The 15,606-nt window shown below is 40.5% G+C and overlaps 2 protein-coding genes and 2 long non-coding RNA genes across 6 annotated transcripts; 3 read left to right on the plus strand and 1 right to left on the minus strand.

Annotated features, from left to right (window-relative positions):
- The first annotated feature begins 527 nt into the window (after positions 1–527).
- LOC116919537 (presenilin homolog) lies at positions 528–2,361 on the plus strand. The gene is made up of 7 exons (XM_032925557.2): positions 528–828; positions 888–1,097; positions 1,154–1,374; positions 1,467–1,565; positions 1,629–1,868; positions 1,929–2,041; positions 2,101–2,361. The coding sequence occupies exons 1-7, from the start codon at positions 530–532 to the stop codon at positions 2,254–2,256; spliced, it is 1,338 nt and encodes a 445-aa protein (XP_032781448.1). The 5' UTR covers positions 528–529; the 3' UTR covers positions 2,257–2,361.
- Positions 2,362–2,913: 552 nt separating this feature from the next.
- Positions 2,914–14,833, plus strand: LOC116919533 (thyroid receptor-interacting protein 11). 3 transcript variants are annotated; one of them, XM_032925553.2, is made up of 13 exons: positions 2,914–3,074; positions 3,257–3,336; positions 3,401–3,490; positions 8,097–8,156; positions 9,319–9,394; positions 9,482–9,543; positions 10,030–10,209; positions 10,270–12,069; positions 12,130–12,703; positions 14,019–14,100; positions 14,179–14,410; positions 14,472–14,549; positions 14,614–14,833. In XM_032925553.2, the coding sequence occupies exons 1-13, from the start codon at positions 2,981–2,983 to the stop codon at positions 14,722–14,724; spliced, it is 3,519 nt and encodes a 1,172-aa protein (XP_032781444.2). In that variant the 5' UTR covers positions 2,914–2,980; the 3' UTR covers positions 14,725–14,833. The 3 variants fall into 3 exon arrangements, with proteins under 3 accessions (XP_032781444.2, XP_045026712.1, XP_045026713.1); XM_045170777.1 differs by lacking the exon at positions 8,097–8,156; XM_045170778.1 differs by lacking the exons at positions 2,914–3,074; positions 3,257–3,336; positions 3,401–3,490; positions 8,097–8,156 and adding an exon at positions 8,810–8,839.
- On the plus strand, positions 6,574–7,370 carry LOC123470492. The gene is made up of 2 exons (XR_006644167.1): positions 6,574–6,705; positions 6,761–7,370. It is a non-coding gene; the product is annotated as an uncharacterized LOC123470492 (long non-coding RNA).
- Positions 13,222–14,179, minus strand: LOC116919542. Its single transcript, XR_004391938.2, has 2 exons — positions 13,633–14,179; positions 13,222–13,569 (listed from the first exon to the last, which is right to left on the minus strand). It is a non-coding gene; the product is annotated as an uncharacterized LOC116919542 (long non-coding RNA).
- Positions 14,834–15,606: the final 773 nt, after the last annotated feature.

Raw genomic sequence — 15,606 nt, forward strand, 5'->3', positions numbered from 1 at the left:
ACTACTTCTGTAGGCTACAAAGTGTTTCGAAATGGTCTCAGCGTTAAAAGGCTTTCAAACTCAACCTAACATCTTCTTCCGACCCCAGTTCCGTGCATGCTGCTAGAATAAATTGAAACTAGCGAGTAAATGTGATTACATAAAAATAGCTTAATTAGTTTCATGTGGATGCGGTAACTTAAACTTATAATCCTCAGTAAATAACGGTAGCGTGAGTTCACATAATATTCCACAATTTCCCACAATATATCCTGTTCGCTCCGATTTCCACCGACACTAACTCCTCTCTTTTCCATGATGATTTCCACAATATACCGCTCCACGTCCCTAGCGCATGATATACCCCAGTTGTGACAGTTGAGACATGAGAGTTGGCTAATAATAATTTGGTCAGGATTACGTTCTAGCTGGTTCTAGTATTGAAACATTCAATCGACTAAGGATTACAGAAAAACGGAATTTATTTTTACTTCTGTCAAGAACATGATTGCTTGATTTCTTTTTTTCGCCGAAAATAGAGATAACTGGAATGGCTAGTCCTCGTTCATCAACTTCATCAAACCCACCAGAAAACGGAACGTCACTTATTCCAAACGACTGCCCATCGGCGCGATTTAACACAACTCCCGCTTTGCAGGAAAGTCAGCATGTATCAAGAATTGCAAATCATAATCAAGAAATTGACCAGGAAGAGCTTGAGGATGAAGAAGAATTGAAGTATGGAGCAGCTCACGTAATTAAACTTTTTGTCCCTGTCTCACTATGCATGATGGTTGTTGTGGCAACCATCAGCTCAGTAACCTACTATACACAAAAAGGAATATACTTGTAAGCAAGTGTTATTTTACCCCTTAGAGCTGATAGTTAATTTTCCATTTTATTGCTAGGGTATATACACCATTTCATGAAGATAGCCCAGACACTGGAACCAAAGTGTGGAATGCTGTGGCAAATTCAGCAATTCTTTTGGGTGTAATAGTAGTAATGACCATTTTTCTAATTCTACTCTATAAATATCGTTGCTACAAAATCATTCATGGCTGGCTGATCATGTCATCACTTATGCTGCTGTTCATATTTGCATACCTTTACCTGGGGTAAGAAACATGTCTCTAACACAAAATTATGTTGCTGTTAACTTGTTATTCTCCAGAGAGGTTCTACGGACATACAACATTCCACTCGATTACATTTCACTAGTATTCATCATGTGGAATTTTGGAGTAGTTGGAATGATTGCAATTCACTGGAAAGCTCCTCTTCATTTACAGCAAGCCTATTTGATATTTGTTGCAGCATTAATGGCTTTAGTTTTCATTAAATATCTTCCTGAATGGACAACATGGGTTGTTCTAGGTGTGATTTCAATTTGGGGTAAGTAACCCCTTTCCTTTGAGTTTAAGAACATTAATTTTTTGCGAGTATTTATGTGTATATATTTTTTCTTTTTACTGCGTCTTTTTCAGACTTAGTAGCTGTCCTCTCACCTCGTGGACCTTTACGTATCCTGGTTGAAACGGCACAATCCAGGAACGAGCCTCTTTTTCCTGCTCTTATTTATTCTTGTATGAGATTCAACACTTACACTCCGTTATCAAAATTGTTTACCTTCGAATTAATTAATTTAGCTACGGTGGCATATATAGCCGTAATGGCCACGGACCAATTACCAACCAGCAATAACGAAGCTTCTGCGAATGGATCAAGGAGCCCAACAGAAGGCGGTTTTACGCCTGCCTGGAACCAAGAAGCTGAACAGCGAACAGAAGCAAGACGGAATAGAATCCAAGCAGCAACCACAGATGTCCATAGAGCTCCTCCCCAGCCCCAACCCATTACAGAAGAGATTGAAGATGATGAAGAAGAAAGTGAGCTCACTTGATAAACTTGTTAAATTTAAATTTGAGTTTAGCATCTCATTATTATAGGAGGTATAAAACTGGGGTTGGGAGACTTCATCTTCTACAGTGTTTTGGTTGGTAAGGCTTCTTCATATGGAGACTGGAACACAACAATTGCCTGCTTTGTTGCAATTCTAATTGTAAGTATTGTTGTGATGTTTGAGTGATGTAACTTTGAAATACCAATTTATTATTACAGGGACTTTGCTTGACTCTGCTGTTATTGGCGATATTTCGAAAGGCCCTACCTGCACTTCCTATTTCAATTACTTTTGGTCTGGTATTTTATTTTGCAACTAGCAAGCTTGTTGCTCCATTTGCAGATTCGCTTACTGCACAACAGATTTTCATTTGATTATTTACATCTGTATTCAAGTCTACCATTGTGTCCAAAAACTTAACTCCTTTACTGTAATGATTTTAATTGCATCTGAAGAATAAAAAAAGATCTTGAAGAATGCTTTGATGGTATTCATTTACTATTTTCAAATTCTTTACAACAGTGATTTTTTCATACTCTAATGGTCGTGGGCAAGGGCAGCTTCCTTTGCCATCTGGTCTTCGTACTTCTTGATATTGCCAGGCGAGTTGACTATAATAGTAAAATTGAATACATTAAAAAAAGAGTTAAACACATAAAAACACTTTCATACTTTTTCCGTTCAACCACACGAAGACGGGAAGTGTAGCAACAACTCCAATAGCGTAATATCTGTAGATCCAACTAGTGCTCATATGGTGTTTCCACGGAAACATAGCCAATTTGGCCGTGAAAGTGTAAGGATATTTCATCATACGTCCAGACATTTTCTAAAAATAAGCCTTAAAGGAAAATAATAGTCATACAAAGTTAACATTAAAAAGTTCTTACAATATTATTTCAATTTCACTGTTAAGGTATCTTACTGTTTTGTGTTACCGACCGGGATGAAGACAGAACACCAATATGGCCGATTCTTAAATGGCAGAGATGAACTAAACGTGGAAGTTCGCAGCTCCAACGGTAGGTGGTCTCTGGAATATACAGACGACCTTTTTTTGTAAATACTTAAACATATTTGTAGAAACTCCGAATTAAAATGTCATGGTTTGGCGGAGGATTAAGCAATTTACAGGGAAAAATTTCCTCTTTTACAGCTCAAGTTCTTAACGAAGTAGCCGAAAGCGTTCAAGGTAAGTGTTTTAATCAACAACAAAATCTGTAGACAAACTCATGACACGTCATCAGGCGGTTCGTGGTTTATTTTGGTTTCGGCATCTGATTCTATATTGTGAAGTTGCATAATAATTCACGTTGTAAATTTAGAACTCGGTTAAGTTGCAAAGTATAATAGCCATGCCTTCTTCTATTTCAGAGAATGACAACCAAATAACTCCAGAACAGACAGAAGAAGTTGTTGGTTCTACGAGTGAAATTTTACAATTAAAAAAACAGGTAAACATCTGTGCCATCTACTTTCTCATTTTTGAAAATGTGGTAAATCCTTCAATTTTCCTAGAATGAGGAATTAGTTTTGATCAACCGTGAAATTGAGTCACAGCTTTCAACACTTTCAAGGCAATACCGCAACCTTCTCAGTTCCTCTAAGGTAATGTGCTGCTAGTTAATATTTTTCTAATAGGTTAGGTTAGGTATAGGTCTAATTTATGTGGAAATAAGGAATTTTAATTCATTTTGTTTAACTGCTGGTTTCCATCAGTTGGTTACAGTGTCACATTGAGCTTAATTGCCCAGAGAACCTATGTGATATCCCTTATCAGTTTAGCAGGCCTAGTGAGCAAGGTTGGGTTGTTTATCCGAGCCTTCGGTGCTGCCCCACACATACTCTCGGTGAAGGGAGCATATTTTAATATTTTTTAATAAAGGGACGTTGTGTGCGCCGTTTTTTCTTATCTTGGAGCGATAAGTTAGCCCAACAGTTGGTCATATACCCAATTGTGCTTTTTCAGCCCTTCACATGTGATGCTGTTGACCTTTGTGTGACAGCTAGGGGGAGAGGTGGATAGGACGGGGGGAATTGGGGAGTGTGGAGCAGGACTATTCTACCTGGTTTTGGTTCTCCTGCAAGCCGCTGCTTCATTAATTCCCCTCGTTATCTCTCGCTCGTTACCGCTTCCCCTTGGTCTCCTCGTGACCATGCGTACCGCATACGACTGACTTATTTCATCGAACGTAATCCCACACGTCTTTCCTTGCCGTTACTAGTTGCTACCAACCGTAAAATGCACTTCTCCTGATTCTATTGGGGCACTAATGAGTTCGTCGTCCGGTGCCGATCAAATGAAAGTCACCTTTAAACTCTTGAACGAGCGAGAAAATCTGAAATCGGAAGCGGAAAAAAAAACCCACTATACTCCCTTTTTCCTATTTTTATTCTCTCATATTCTTAAAAATCACGTGATCGCATTGGCCAATCTGGCCACGTACGTAGTTAATCGCGTACCTGATCAGGCTACAGAAATAACCTTTGTTGTGATTAATTTGGGTTCGCTACTTTGAAGGTTAACCTGTTAAACGAAACATATAGTTGACAATCGATTCTTGGATAGATCAAATTTTTGCGGCTGGCTGGTCGAGGACTTTTTTGTTTGTTTTGTTTAAGGGGGAGTATAGGCGAAAATAGAAAAATAAAGAATTAAATAATAATGAGTAAAGCGGGATGTAAGATGATTCTTAGCGTCCAGGAAATGGGTTTTGAAAACATGCTTAGAATATCGGAGAGAGAGAAAGAGAGAGGGAGGGACGAAAAAAGAGAAGACAAATAAAGGTATGGTTCAAACAGGATTGTATTATATCGCTTTCTTTTCCATGACCTGTTTGTGTGTCGCATCAACAAACAGTATGCCTTTAGCAAAACGTTGCCGAATAACAACAGGGAAATCGTAATACGACTGAAACATACTTGTAAAATTTTCCGTTGATATGACGCTGTGTTTCTTTTAGTATTCCGCGTGTTCTGCTAAAAATTTAAGTGAAATCTTGTGATCCAAAAGATTATCAGCTTCACTGTTTTTGTCAGACATCTGTTGTTCGCACCTGGCCATCATTCGTAAATGAATACGGTCGACAGATAGGCCAAATTTGAAGTTTTTGTCGTTCCTCCCAGTTTGGAATGATGGCGCCCTCATCTCTTGTTTTTAGAAGAATAGGGCGGGAGGGCGGATGTAGCAGCCATTACACGGACGTTTTGTCATGCAAATCTATACCAAGTGTTTGTGTATATGTTTCCCCACAATCGGTCTCTCGCACAAGTGGGCATATATCCGCCAGACGGAAAGTATCAACAGTTGTACGTGTGGCAGGGGGGGGAGTTTTTTTTTTCCCCCAACTGTTAAACGGGTAATATGATTATGCTTCGACCGTGTTTGGTTGGGTCAGGTGTTATTCTCTCGGCAACTTTTGAATCAATAGATGTAGGGGAGAGTGCCGGTAAAGTTCCTCCCTCGCGCCATTTTGCTCTCTACACAAATGAAACTCAAATTGGGAAGAGAGGGTGGAGGCCAGATACAGACCTACTAGCGACAAGGAAGACAGTGAAAAATAAATGTCTGTATATGGGAGAAAGAAAAGGACAATCGAGAGCGTGACAATATCCGTTTCCGTCGAACGATATAGAAGAAAGGAAAAAGCCCCATACGCGGACGGGAACTCGAAATGTTTCGTTTGTTAGTTGCATACAGGCTATTCACCTCAAGAGCATTGTCGTCCCAACCTTCGTACAGGTCATTCAGGGTCGTCATTACTCCGGATGATGTACTTACGACAAATTTAAGGCAGAATGTGACAACTTCAAATTGACTCATAAATTCGTAGTAACACCACAAATACAGACTCACGTTCAAGAAATATCCTTTTGAAGGATCTATGTGTAACTACCTTTCCCTTTTTTCGCTTTTCGTCCGAGAATGACGAAAATATATCTAGAGCTGACGGCAATCCTGGCCGAAGGAAGCGTGACTAAAGATTGTTAAAGTATTTGTCGCAATAAGATACGGTAGTATTATTTTAAAAAACGGGGACATGTTGATATCCATCGACACTTTCGATCAGAAATTGTCATGGATGATGTTAACCCGTCATTCATTCGATAGTCCAGGTTATTGGTTATCTGTTGTCAGCGACGTGATGTTACATGTGATTAAGTTGGTTAACGACGGCCGTCTACCTGTAGTTTACCGTATCCCTCCGCTAAATTGGAAGTCGCTGATTTTAAATCATTTCCATTAAAGTACATCAGGACGTATGTTAATAATAATAAAGATCGCCAATAGAAAGAGGTCTTTATTTTTGACAAGTCGTTGAGGTTGAAAGGAAGTCATTCCAGTTGAAACAGGTGAATGCTGGCCATAACTTCACTGTCGGTCAGGCCCTCAACGCCAATGTGGCTTTTAATGAAGCGCAAGATGATGATGATCAGACCTGACGACCGCCCCGATGTGGTTGTTTCTTTTTCTCTTTTAATTGGGATATGGGCATTCGACATGGGGCATTTAAAGAGCGAATACTCGAGTTGAACGTCAAACAGTCTTCGACGTTCAGGCAAGCGAACAACAAGTCAGGCCAGGCATTTGAAATCAGAAAGACAAGGCAGTATGGCGCCGTTAGTACCGTGCGCGGTGGCTATTGGTCCGATTTGCGGCTTGCCCAGTGTGGGAGGAGCTAGATGGCGGCCGAAAAGCAAACGGTGACTTATCCGTGTTAGTCGGCGCTGAAGTCGCTACACTTTTCGACGAGAAGGAGTTGAGATCAGTCGTCACTCCCGCTAACGTCCGCACGTCAACCGGCAACTCCCACTCTTTTAAAGTAAGTCCACATTATCATTTTGTGGATAGTTTTTTTTTTCTCCATTTTTTACTAGATACCACGCTCGTATTCGTTTGCTATCTTTGACAATGCGGGGGCTAGTATCTGGAAAGCCATTACGGTTTTGCGGTTACCAAACATGTTCAAGTTCCGCCCAGATAAGAAAAGTTGTAGTATCTGCTCAAGACCCAGCGCGGTTGGCGGGTTCATCCGGTAGATTTTTACTTGTTTTGTTTAAGCGTTTTCCTAAAATTTGTAAAAAAAATAGACTTAGAATTGGAGAAAAATATGCGTTAGTTAATAATCTATCCTGTGTGCCTGCAAAATTTTCCGAACAGTTCCGGGGTCGAAACAATCGAGCGGGCTCCGCATCATCATCATCGAATATTGGGTTGACGTGCAATCAGTATTCCGCGGCACGTTACAGCATTTCCTCCCTTCTTTTATTTGGGAAACAGAAGGAAGTTGTACTCCTCCCCTCCCCTCCCCGGCCCCCCTTCGCCCCTTACATACTTCACCTCCTCCGTCCTGTCGTCCTCTGTGTACCCGTGTCAATATCCATTTCCTGCCCATGCTACTTTTCTTCCAGTTTGTTGTACAGGAACGAACAAAATCTTATTCCCTGGACTACAAATCAAATGAATAATTTTTTAAGGGGCTAAAAACGCTGTTGCTAAGATTTATTTTTAAAAATAGCTTTATCATTAGACCAGATGACTTCGCCCAAGTCAAATTCGTGTGAGATATCCGTATTTGACAAACATTTTCAACTAGCTTTTCCTTTGTCAGTGCGATTTTCATTTAACTTAATGCCCGGGGTCGAAAATTAAAAGTTATGGCACGAGAATTTTTTTCGCATATGGAAAGATTTCTCATGCCAAGTGCCAAATGATTGTTCTGAATCAAACACGCCGGACCAATCCGGTTGGTTCCTCCTTCTTTCCAAATGATGACTAGCCTCTGTTTGCTTACCATTAGTCTGTCTCCGGCTTACTGTTTCCCCTCCCTCTTTTTCTATTTGTTAACCCAGTGTCAAACCCCGGGGTCGAAACCGGTAAAAACCTGGTGTGCGTTTGCACATCAACTTGCTCATTAAAAAAAGGGGGAAAGGTTGATGAGTGGAAAAAACCACAATTTTATAACCAAAAGTAGAATCCACTTTTCAAGTCTGGCGATGTAACTGAGCCGGAATGCGCTGGTTAGTGCCCAATGCTCCATCTTCTTTCATTTTCTCTCAAAATACTGCTTCCAACGATTCTGCCAATCAACGCACACAGAATAGATTTGTCAAAGCTACTCTTTACGAGGGCTGCATTTGTAATGAACGGTTGTCTAATGATCCCTGTTCTTCTTCTGTTTTTTTTTTTTTATCTTTTTCCTTTTCTTAATAGGGCAATCATGAGACAACCACGAGTGCTAGCGTGGAAGGGCAAAACGATCATCAATCCCAGGTATGTCTCTTATGATATTTATTCCAATGATCGTTGCGTAGAAAAGCAATGTACAAACGGGGGAGGGAACGAACAGGCGTACAGTAAGACGAGGGCTTGTTAAGAACGTCCCCTTCACACATTGCACCTACGTGTCAGTTAGCCAAATATTAAATAATAAAATATTAATAAAAAAAAAGCTTAATGTGTCAACGGCGAGTGTGGAAGAAAGGGTGAGAATAAGAGAGAGCGAAAGAGACCAGTCATAACGGGAGAGAGTGATAGCGTGATGCCATACGGTCTAGCAGCAGCTGTCGACGTGAAAGGCGGGAATGGCGAGACGCCGAGCGAGTCTGCCTCCCTGCATATGCAGGTGCCTGGTCAGGTGTGGACTCAGCTGCATAGCCTAGATTACGTTTACAAGCATATACAGACACGACGGTGCATAGAATGCAACTCACTTTTGGGTGATTCACCGTGCATCTATGCCATATTGCGTGTCGACCGATTGGAACGAACGCAGCTTACATTACTCGGTTTCGAAAAGTATGCGCTGAGATGTACGTACGCGATAAGTCCTTATCCTTGACGATAACTAACTTTTTCCTACCATAACGCTCTAGGTTCTAGTCTACTTTCAGATGTTCTAACAAGTTCTAACTGTAGACGTCATCACCTGCGCATATCGAATGATTTCAAACCGGGTACTTTACAGGTCTCATATGCGGGCTCGTTTAACATGCACGTTGCTAAAGCCTGTTGCTTAACTTTATTGATCTTCTTACGCCGACTGCCACAGCTTAAAACATTCAAGTATTTCTTTTCTCCATTGTTCTTCGTTTACCTTTTCACATTTTTTTTTTTTCTTCTTCTTCTTCTTCTTCTTCTTCTTTGCCCTGCTAACCAACGCCCTAGAAACTTACCCTATGTTTAAGAATAGATTTTGAACAGAGTGCGCCCAAATTTGATTGACACTCCAGAGTTTGCGGAGTAGGGCTAAACCTACGTATTTTTTTAGGGGTAAAAAAAAACTGACCTTGTTAGGGTCGATAGGCAAACCCCTCAACAGTCTACACCCTAAAACATTTTTTTGACATTTGAGACAGGAAGGGAGAAAAAATTTGAGAATTGGAAAGAAAAATAGAAACCATTGGTGAAACATGTCGTGTGTTCTTTATCGCAGGTGGTCGAGTTGTCGTGGCAAAAAGACGTCCAGCAGTGGTTGAAATCGCAAGGTCTCGAGTTACCTCCAGCTCTCAGTAAGTTAGTCTATATTTTAATTCTTTTTTTTTTGTTTTTGAAACGAGATCTTGATATTCTGTGACTATCCATCTCTTTCTTGCTAGGCGAGCGAATAATACCCAACCGATTAAATAGAGATGGACCTGGCCACGATGAAGAAGACGAGGTAAAATCTTTTTTTCAGTACCCTTCGTGTGTTCTTGTTTCTTAAATCAGCGTAATTAGACCCATAAGAATTCCACATTATCACTTACCGTAGTTTAGCAATTGATCTGAAATATTTGTTGGGTGAATAATGCTTTTTATGCGGCCATTGTGAAAGACTCGCCTACGTGAAATTTCGATTGTTTGAAGAAACAAGGGCTCTTTGTGTGGTGATGACACTCTCCCCATTGGTTTTTATATTTGTTTGCCATGCTTGTTCCTAGTTTGCCGTGTCCTCTCCCTCTGGCTTTTTTCTCACTCTCTCTAGCTTATGCGCCAGCTCTAAGCTAACCAAAGATAAGATAGGCAAAAGGTCTTGTTGTTAGTTACTTTTCCACTTCGGCAAACCTTAAAGCGTTCTTAAACTTTCTGATTAAAAAAGAGGGAGAATGAAAGACGTGTACAAAGCTTGTTTATGACTGTCGTAATAATATCGTCTGGATTACAGGCATACACATTCCTCAATAAAAAAGTGGCCTCGCTTGAAGAACAGTTAGTTGATCTGGATCAACAGCATCAAGCGGCCCTTGAAGTAGCTATCAGCAGCAGAGACCAGCTCAAGGAAGAAAATCGACAGCTTCAGTTACAGTTGATGCAAGTGCTCAACGATAGGCAGCAAGAACAACAGGTTGGTTTAGCTTTTCATTGTATTGTCTCGATCGAATTTCATCTCTTGTATCTTGGTCAGACTAAAAGTGGACCACTGTTCCCAATTGATGAAGAGTCCGAAGAGGTGGATGCCGAACCTACCGTTGATACAAAGCCAGTGACGGAAGATGACATCAAAAGGCTTGAAGACGATCAAAATACTTTTCGCCGAGAAATCGTTCAATTTCAACAGCAATTTCAAGCTATGAGCGACAGCCTAAAAGGTTTTGAATCTATTCAGTTCCAAAACAACGAACTCAAGCAAGAGATTACTGCTTTACGGGAAACTGCCTCTAAATGGGAATCAGATTGCCAAGCGAAGGAATTGCGATTAAATGAAGAAAACACCGATTTGAAAGCGAAATTTGAAGCTCTTCAGAGTCAAAATCAGATCCTTTCTTCCATGACGTCGGTCCTGGATCGGGTCACGAATGAAAATCGGCTTCTCGAATCTAATCTTGAATCAGCCAATGAAACTCTTCAGGTCAAATCGGATCTCATTGAACAACTCAAAGCTGAATTGCTCAGCCTACAAACCAACCAGCAAACGGAAATATCTCCCTTCGTGGTCCGAAATGATGCCAGCACAGAACCTCATTTGGATTGGCCAGACATCCAAAGGCAGATTGATGAAAAATGTCAACTTCAAGCCGAGCTAGAAGAACTGAAGGCTCATAAAACATCATCAGAGACAAGTCGAATTGAAGAGCTGAGTAAAGAAAACGAAATTCTGGTAGAGCAAATGTCAGAAGCACGAAAAGCTTTCAACAGCAGCCAAATCCAGATGGAAGAAGCTGAAGCGACCCGACTGAAATTAGAAACCGATTCGGCAAAGAATCATGGCGAACTAATGTTATGTAAGTCCGAGTTAGAACGAATCCAAGAAGAAAAACGGCTCCTGGAATCAAATATCGATTCCTTGAATCAACTTCTCGGTGTTCACCAAGAACAAGTTGACCATTTAAAAATTGAGCGGCAAAATTTCTTGGAGGAACTGGAGAGATTGCGAGGCTTCCAAGAAAGCAACAAAGTAGAAGCTAGCACGGAGACGAACTCTGACGAGCAAGAAATTCTCAGTTTGTCTAACAAAAACCTTCTGCTTCAAACCAAAATTGAAGACTTATGTCGTCAACACCAACATGAATTCAGTATACTAAAGCATTCCAACGACGAACTCAGCCAACGGCTAGCTGAATACGACGAAGCCGCGAAGAAATCTCAAATCAACTTACAAGAAGTTGAAGGCCGTCGGCTGGATTTGGAGGCTGAATTAGGTCAACTTCAAAAAGAACTCGAAGTGGCAAGGAAAGAATATGATGAGCTATCCAATAGCAGTGCTCTTCAAGATGAGATAGTGTCTCGGTTGCAATCTGACCTTGAAGAATATCGTCTAACATTATCTGAAACTCGCGATCTCTGCCAGAAGGAAAGCAGGCGGAATGAGGAGCTTAGTCAACTTTGCGACGTGAAAACCAGAGAAGCACAGGGGTTGCTAGAAGAAATAGAGATTGTACGTACGCGTCAACTTGTACTGGAAGAAGAAAAGAACCACAACTCTGATTTGGAGAAACAAATACTGGCTCTAACCAAAGAGATTGAAATCAAGAGCGAAGAAATGAACCAAATAGTTGAACAACTGGAACTTACGCGTAGGGAGCGAGACGACCTTAACAGCAAAATATCAGAATCGAACACGGAAAAAGAAGGACTTCGAGAGACTTTACAGGCATTCCAGCAACAACGAGAACAGTTAGTACAAACTGTCCAACAAAAACACCAAGAAGCTGTCAATTATCATGCTGAAACTCTACGTTTGGCCAAAATATGTGAAGAGCTTCAGGTATACTAAACGTACACGTTGAAGCTGAACTTTCAAAATAACTCGCATCTTCACTTGCAGATACGGTTGAACGAGCAGAACGAGCTGGAACAGGAAACAGTTCGCCTGAGGTCGGAAGCTGAAACCTTCAAATCAGTTGTTGGCCAAAAGCAAGCGGAGATCGAACGGCTGAGAAGCCATCTCTTGAGCGTGGAAGAGACGTACACCCAAGAATTGCTCAGAAGCCAAACGAAGGAAAAGACTCTCAGAGAATCGCTCCAGTCGGCTGAAGAGAGGGCAACAGAGCAATGGCGATTAGGAGATCAGTTGAATGTTTGGCAGGACAAGTATCGGCAATGCGTTACTGACAAAGATCGTCTGGAAAAAGAAAGGGGGGATCTAGAAAAATCGCTGGACCGACTTCAACATGCCTTACAGCAGTTAACCCGAGAAAGAGAAAGAGACATCGTTTTGGCACAGAAAGAATTGGCGCAAAAACTGGCGTCCGCGGAGAGCCTACAAAATGAAAAGGATAGCGAGATGAACATGCTTCGACGGAAGCTCTCTGAGGCACAACTAGGACTGGAAGCAGCTGGTAGACTAACTCAGCAGTTAGACAAGACAACCGCCGCCCTCGCAGCTGCCAAACATGAAGGTATCTTTTACGTAATTCCAGTATCGTCACAGGTTATCGTGTATTTACTTGTAGAGGCATTTGGATTGCTTGTTTTCAGTTGCTCGTTCAATTTTTCAAGTATTGTTTTGTATTATTTGAAACACTGCTGATGGCTTCTGATACGACCAAATATCAGCAGGTAATTCTGGGCAATATTATCCTTGAACTTGTTTCAAATACAAGGAAGAACCCAGACTGCCGACTGGTATCAGGCCGTGAGAATGCCCACATCCCCACACATATACCAAATCCACCTGGCACTTTTATTTTATTTTTCATTTTCATTGAGTTTTTGTTAATCTGTTAAGTTTTATTGTTCCCTTACCTTATTCTGCTGAATCCTTAGTCTCGTTCGCTTGGGCTTTTTTTTTGCACATTCAATTAGATTTTCTATTTTTAGACTAAAATCGAATTTTTTATATGCTTGCAAAGCTTGGTATAAAATGTTATCACATGTTTCCACCTGCAATTAGCTGAAGTGGCTATGCTGCGCATGTCTTTATATCAAATCTCACAAGAGATTATTTTTATTCATTTTTTTTTTTTTTTTCATTTTATTTATTTATTATTTTTTTTTAATCTATTACTTTGAGCGATGGCTTTCGCCTGGAAATCTCATACGGTAATTTGGAGAAGAATGGGGAAATTTCTTGATGGAAATGGTTTTTCACGCACCTGCGTGATTTTCCAAAACCCAGTACCCGAATTGCCGTCTGGGGTGGCCAGGCGATCACCCCAGTAGCTACTAACCTCTAACCGACCAGCCCAGTTCGATGACATATCGTGTTTCCTATCAGCTATTTTTCTTGGTGTCTTCGGGACGTCTGCGAGCCGGCCTGTCGTCTCTATTCAAACAATATTCTAAACAAACCGCAAAATCATAATTTCAAACACTAGCAGCTACTCACCGTAATTCCCCGACCCGAAATCCATCCTCCGTTCCTAAATTCTGTTATGTTTGTTTGAGTTGCGTTACTCGAAGATGCATGTTTGCATAAACCAGTTATTCTGCATCGTGGTAAGGCATGCCGAGGTTTGTTAAATTCACACCCTTGATTTTGGTATTCCCGTCCGTGAGTATTACATCAGGTACTGGTTGTATGTGCATGGTACCAGTACCATTGTAACACTCTCACCGGGAATACCTCGCCGTCTTTGTCCAAAACCATAGTTAGTGGTATCCAGATTTCGTCCGAATTTTTTTTTGTTTTTTCATTCTGAAAGTGAAATAGAACAAGGGAAAATAATGTTTCATATAATATAATTTTCTTTTTCTGAATTCTGCGGATTCTAGTGCAGACGAAAGAAGCTGAACTAGCTCATATCCGCCATCAGATGGAGGAGATGCGGAGTGGCACCGATAGCAAGGTTGATAGGTAAAACAACCACATTTTCGATTTTCTGCCAGTATTTTTGGTAGTTTAAATTTTTATTTCATGTATTTATCAAAATAGATCGCTGGTTAAAAATCTTTTGATGGGCTACTTTTCTGCCCCTTCAGCCAAGAGTCGCGTTGAAGTTTTGCGAATTATTGCAACAGTTATGGATTTCTCAAATGAAGAGCGCCGAAAATCAGGAGTCGAAGAATCTTCATCCGGGTTAAGCGGATGGGCTACTGGATTGTTGAAAATGACTAATAGATCAAGAACATCTTCTGGGAACTCCAGCACAGGAGATGCAGAGAAGGTATTTCTTTGTGAAGCATTTCTTTTTGTTTTTTTTTTCGTCAGTTGTGGGCTCTGTTTAGTCATTGTCGGAGGCCTTCATCAGCTTCTTGGAAACGGAATCGACACGGCCAACTCCTCCCAAACTGCCTTCCCAGAAGGTTAGTACTATAGAATTCTAAAAGTTTCTTTACATAATTTATATCGTGTGTTGTTTGTTACCAGGGTGATGGTTCTCCATCCCCAGCGAAATTAAATAACAGTATGGCTGAATTCCAGCCTGGTCGAAATGAGCCGACGATCTTACGGGACGTACTTCGTGACACGGAAACGTAAAACATCGTCGCCCAGATACATCATTTGTACATTGTTTGCTTCGATAACAAATATGTTAAAATGTTTTAATACTACAAGGAATAAACGTCATTTTCTCATAAAAATAAAATGGCGTGCATTATCATTTATTGCCTTTGTCATAATTTAAATCTACTAATTTCAGCTTAAAAATATCGTTTTTGCTGTTTTTCCGCTTTCCTTCATCCCTATTGGTGGAAAAAATTCCAATAAACCTTTTCGGGTCCCTATCTGGAGGAGGGGGACCCAAACGATTAAATGAAATTTAAATAACAGGAATGAATAGCCTTTGCAAAGAGCTAATCATTTATGTAAAAGTTATTAAGGTTATACTTATACTTAAACATTGCGTATTACTGGGGAGATTGGGGATTACCTGAGACCCACTAAACCACACCGACCTACCAGATATGTGTTAAAAATTTGAATAATTCGTTACGAGAAAACTATAGGCTCAAAATTAATAAATTTTACATAAATGGATAGCTCTTGGTAAGGGCTATCTGTTTTTGTATCATTTGTGAACAAATATTAATAGGGAAAAAAATTGAAAAAGAAATAAAATTTTTACATGTGTCTATTGACTCAAACTCGTGCCATCGTGTTCCTCGTGATAAGAGGATCACGAAAATTGTAATATGGATTGGTTTTAGTGAGATAAACACACAGCAAGAGTTACCCGATTTGCCGTTTTTCAGGTAGGTCGATACGGTTTACGGGTATCCGGTTCCCCACCCCCCAATAATACGTGAAATTTAAATAATTTTCAATTCGAATCAAATTTTTTTCATTTAATCGATCAAGCGCAGTATTGGACCTAAGCGACAAAACGCAAAAAAATTTATTTCATTTAGAATTTTTTTC

This window comes from Daphnia magna, linkage group LG3, assembly GCF_020631705.1.
Source record: "Daphnia magna isolate NIES linkage group LG3, ASM2063170v1.1, whole genome shotgun sequence".
Classification (NCBI taxonomy): domain Eukaryota; kingdom Metazoa; phylum Arthropoda; class Branchiopoda; order Diplostraca; family Daphniidae; genus Daphnia; species Daphnia magna.

What these genes read in the sequence shown, in the direction of transcription:
- LOC116919537 (XM_032925557.2), top strand. Translation starts at nt 530, where the DNA reads ATGGCTAGTCCTCGTTCATCAACTTCATCAAACCCACCAGAAAACGGA. An exon ending in ACACAAAAAGGAATATACTT is followed by an intron (nt 829 to 887) that starts GTAAGCAAGTGT and finishes TTTTATTGCTAG; the next exon opens with GGTATATACACCATTTCATG. An exon ending in GCTTTGTTGCAATTCTAATT is followed by an intron (nt 2,042 to 2,100) that starts GTAAGTATTGTT and finishes TTATTATTACAG; the next exon opens with GGACTTTGCTTGACTCTGCT.
- LOC116919533 (XM_032925553.2), top strand. Translation starts at nt 2,981, where the DNA reads ATGTCATGGTTTGGCGGAGGATTAAGCAATTTACAGGGAAAAATTTCC. An exon ending in CGAGTTACCTCCAGCTCTCA is followed by an intron (nt 9,395 to 9,481) that starts GTAAGTTAGTCT and finishes CTTTCTTGCTAG; the next exon opens with GCGAGCGAATAATACCCAAC. An exon ending in GCACAGGAGATGCAGAGAAG is followed by an intron (nt 14,411 to 14,471) that starts GTATTTCTTTGT and finishes GGCTCTGTTTAG; the next exon opens with TCATTGTCGGAGGCCTTCAT.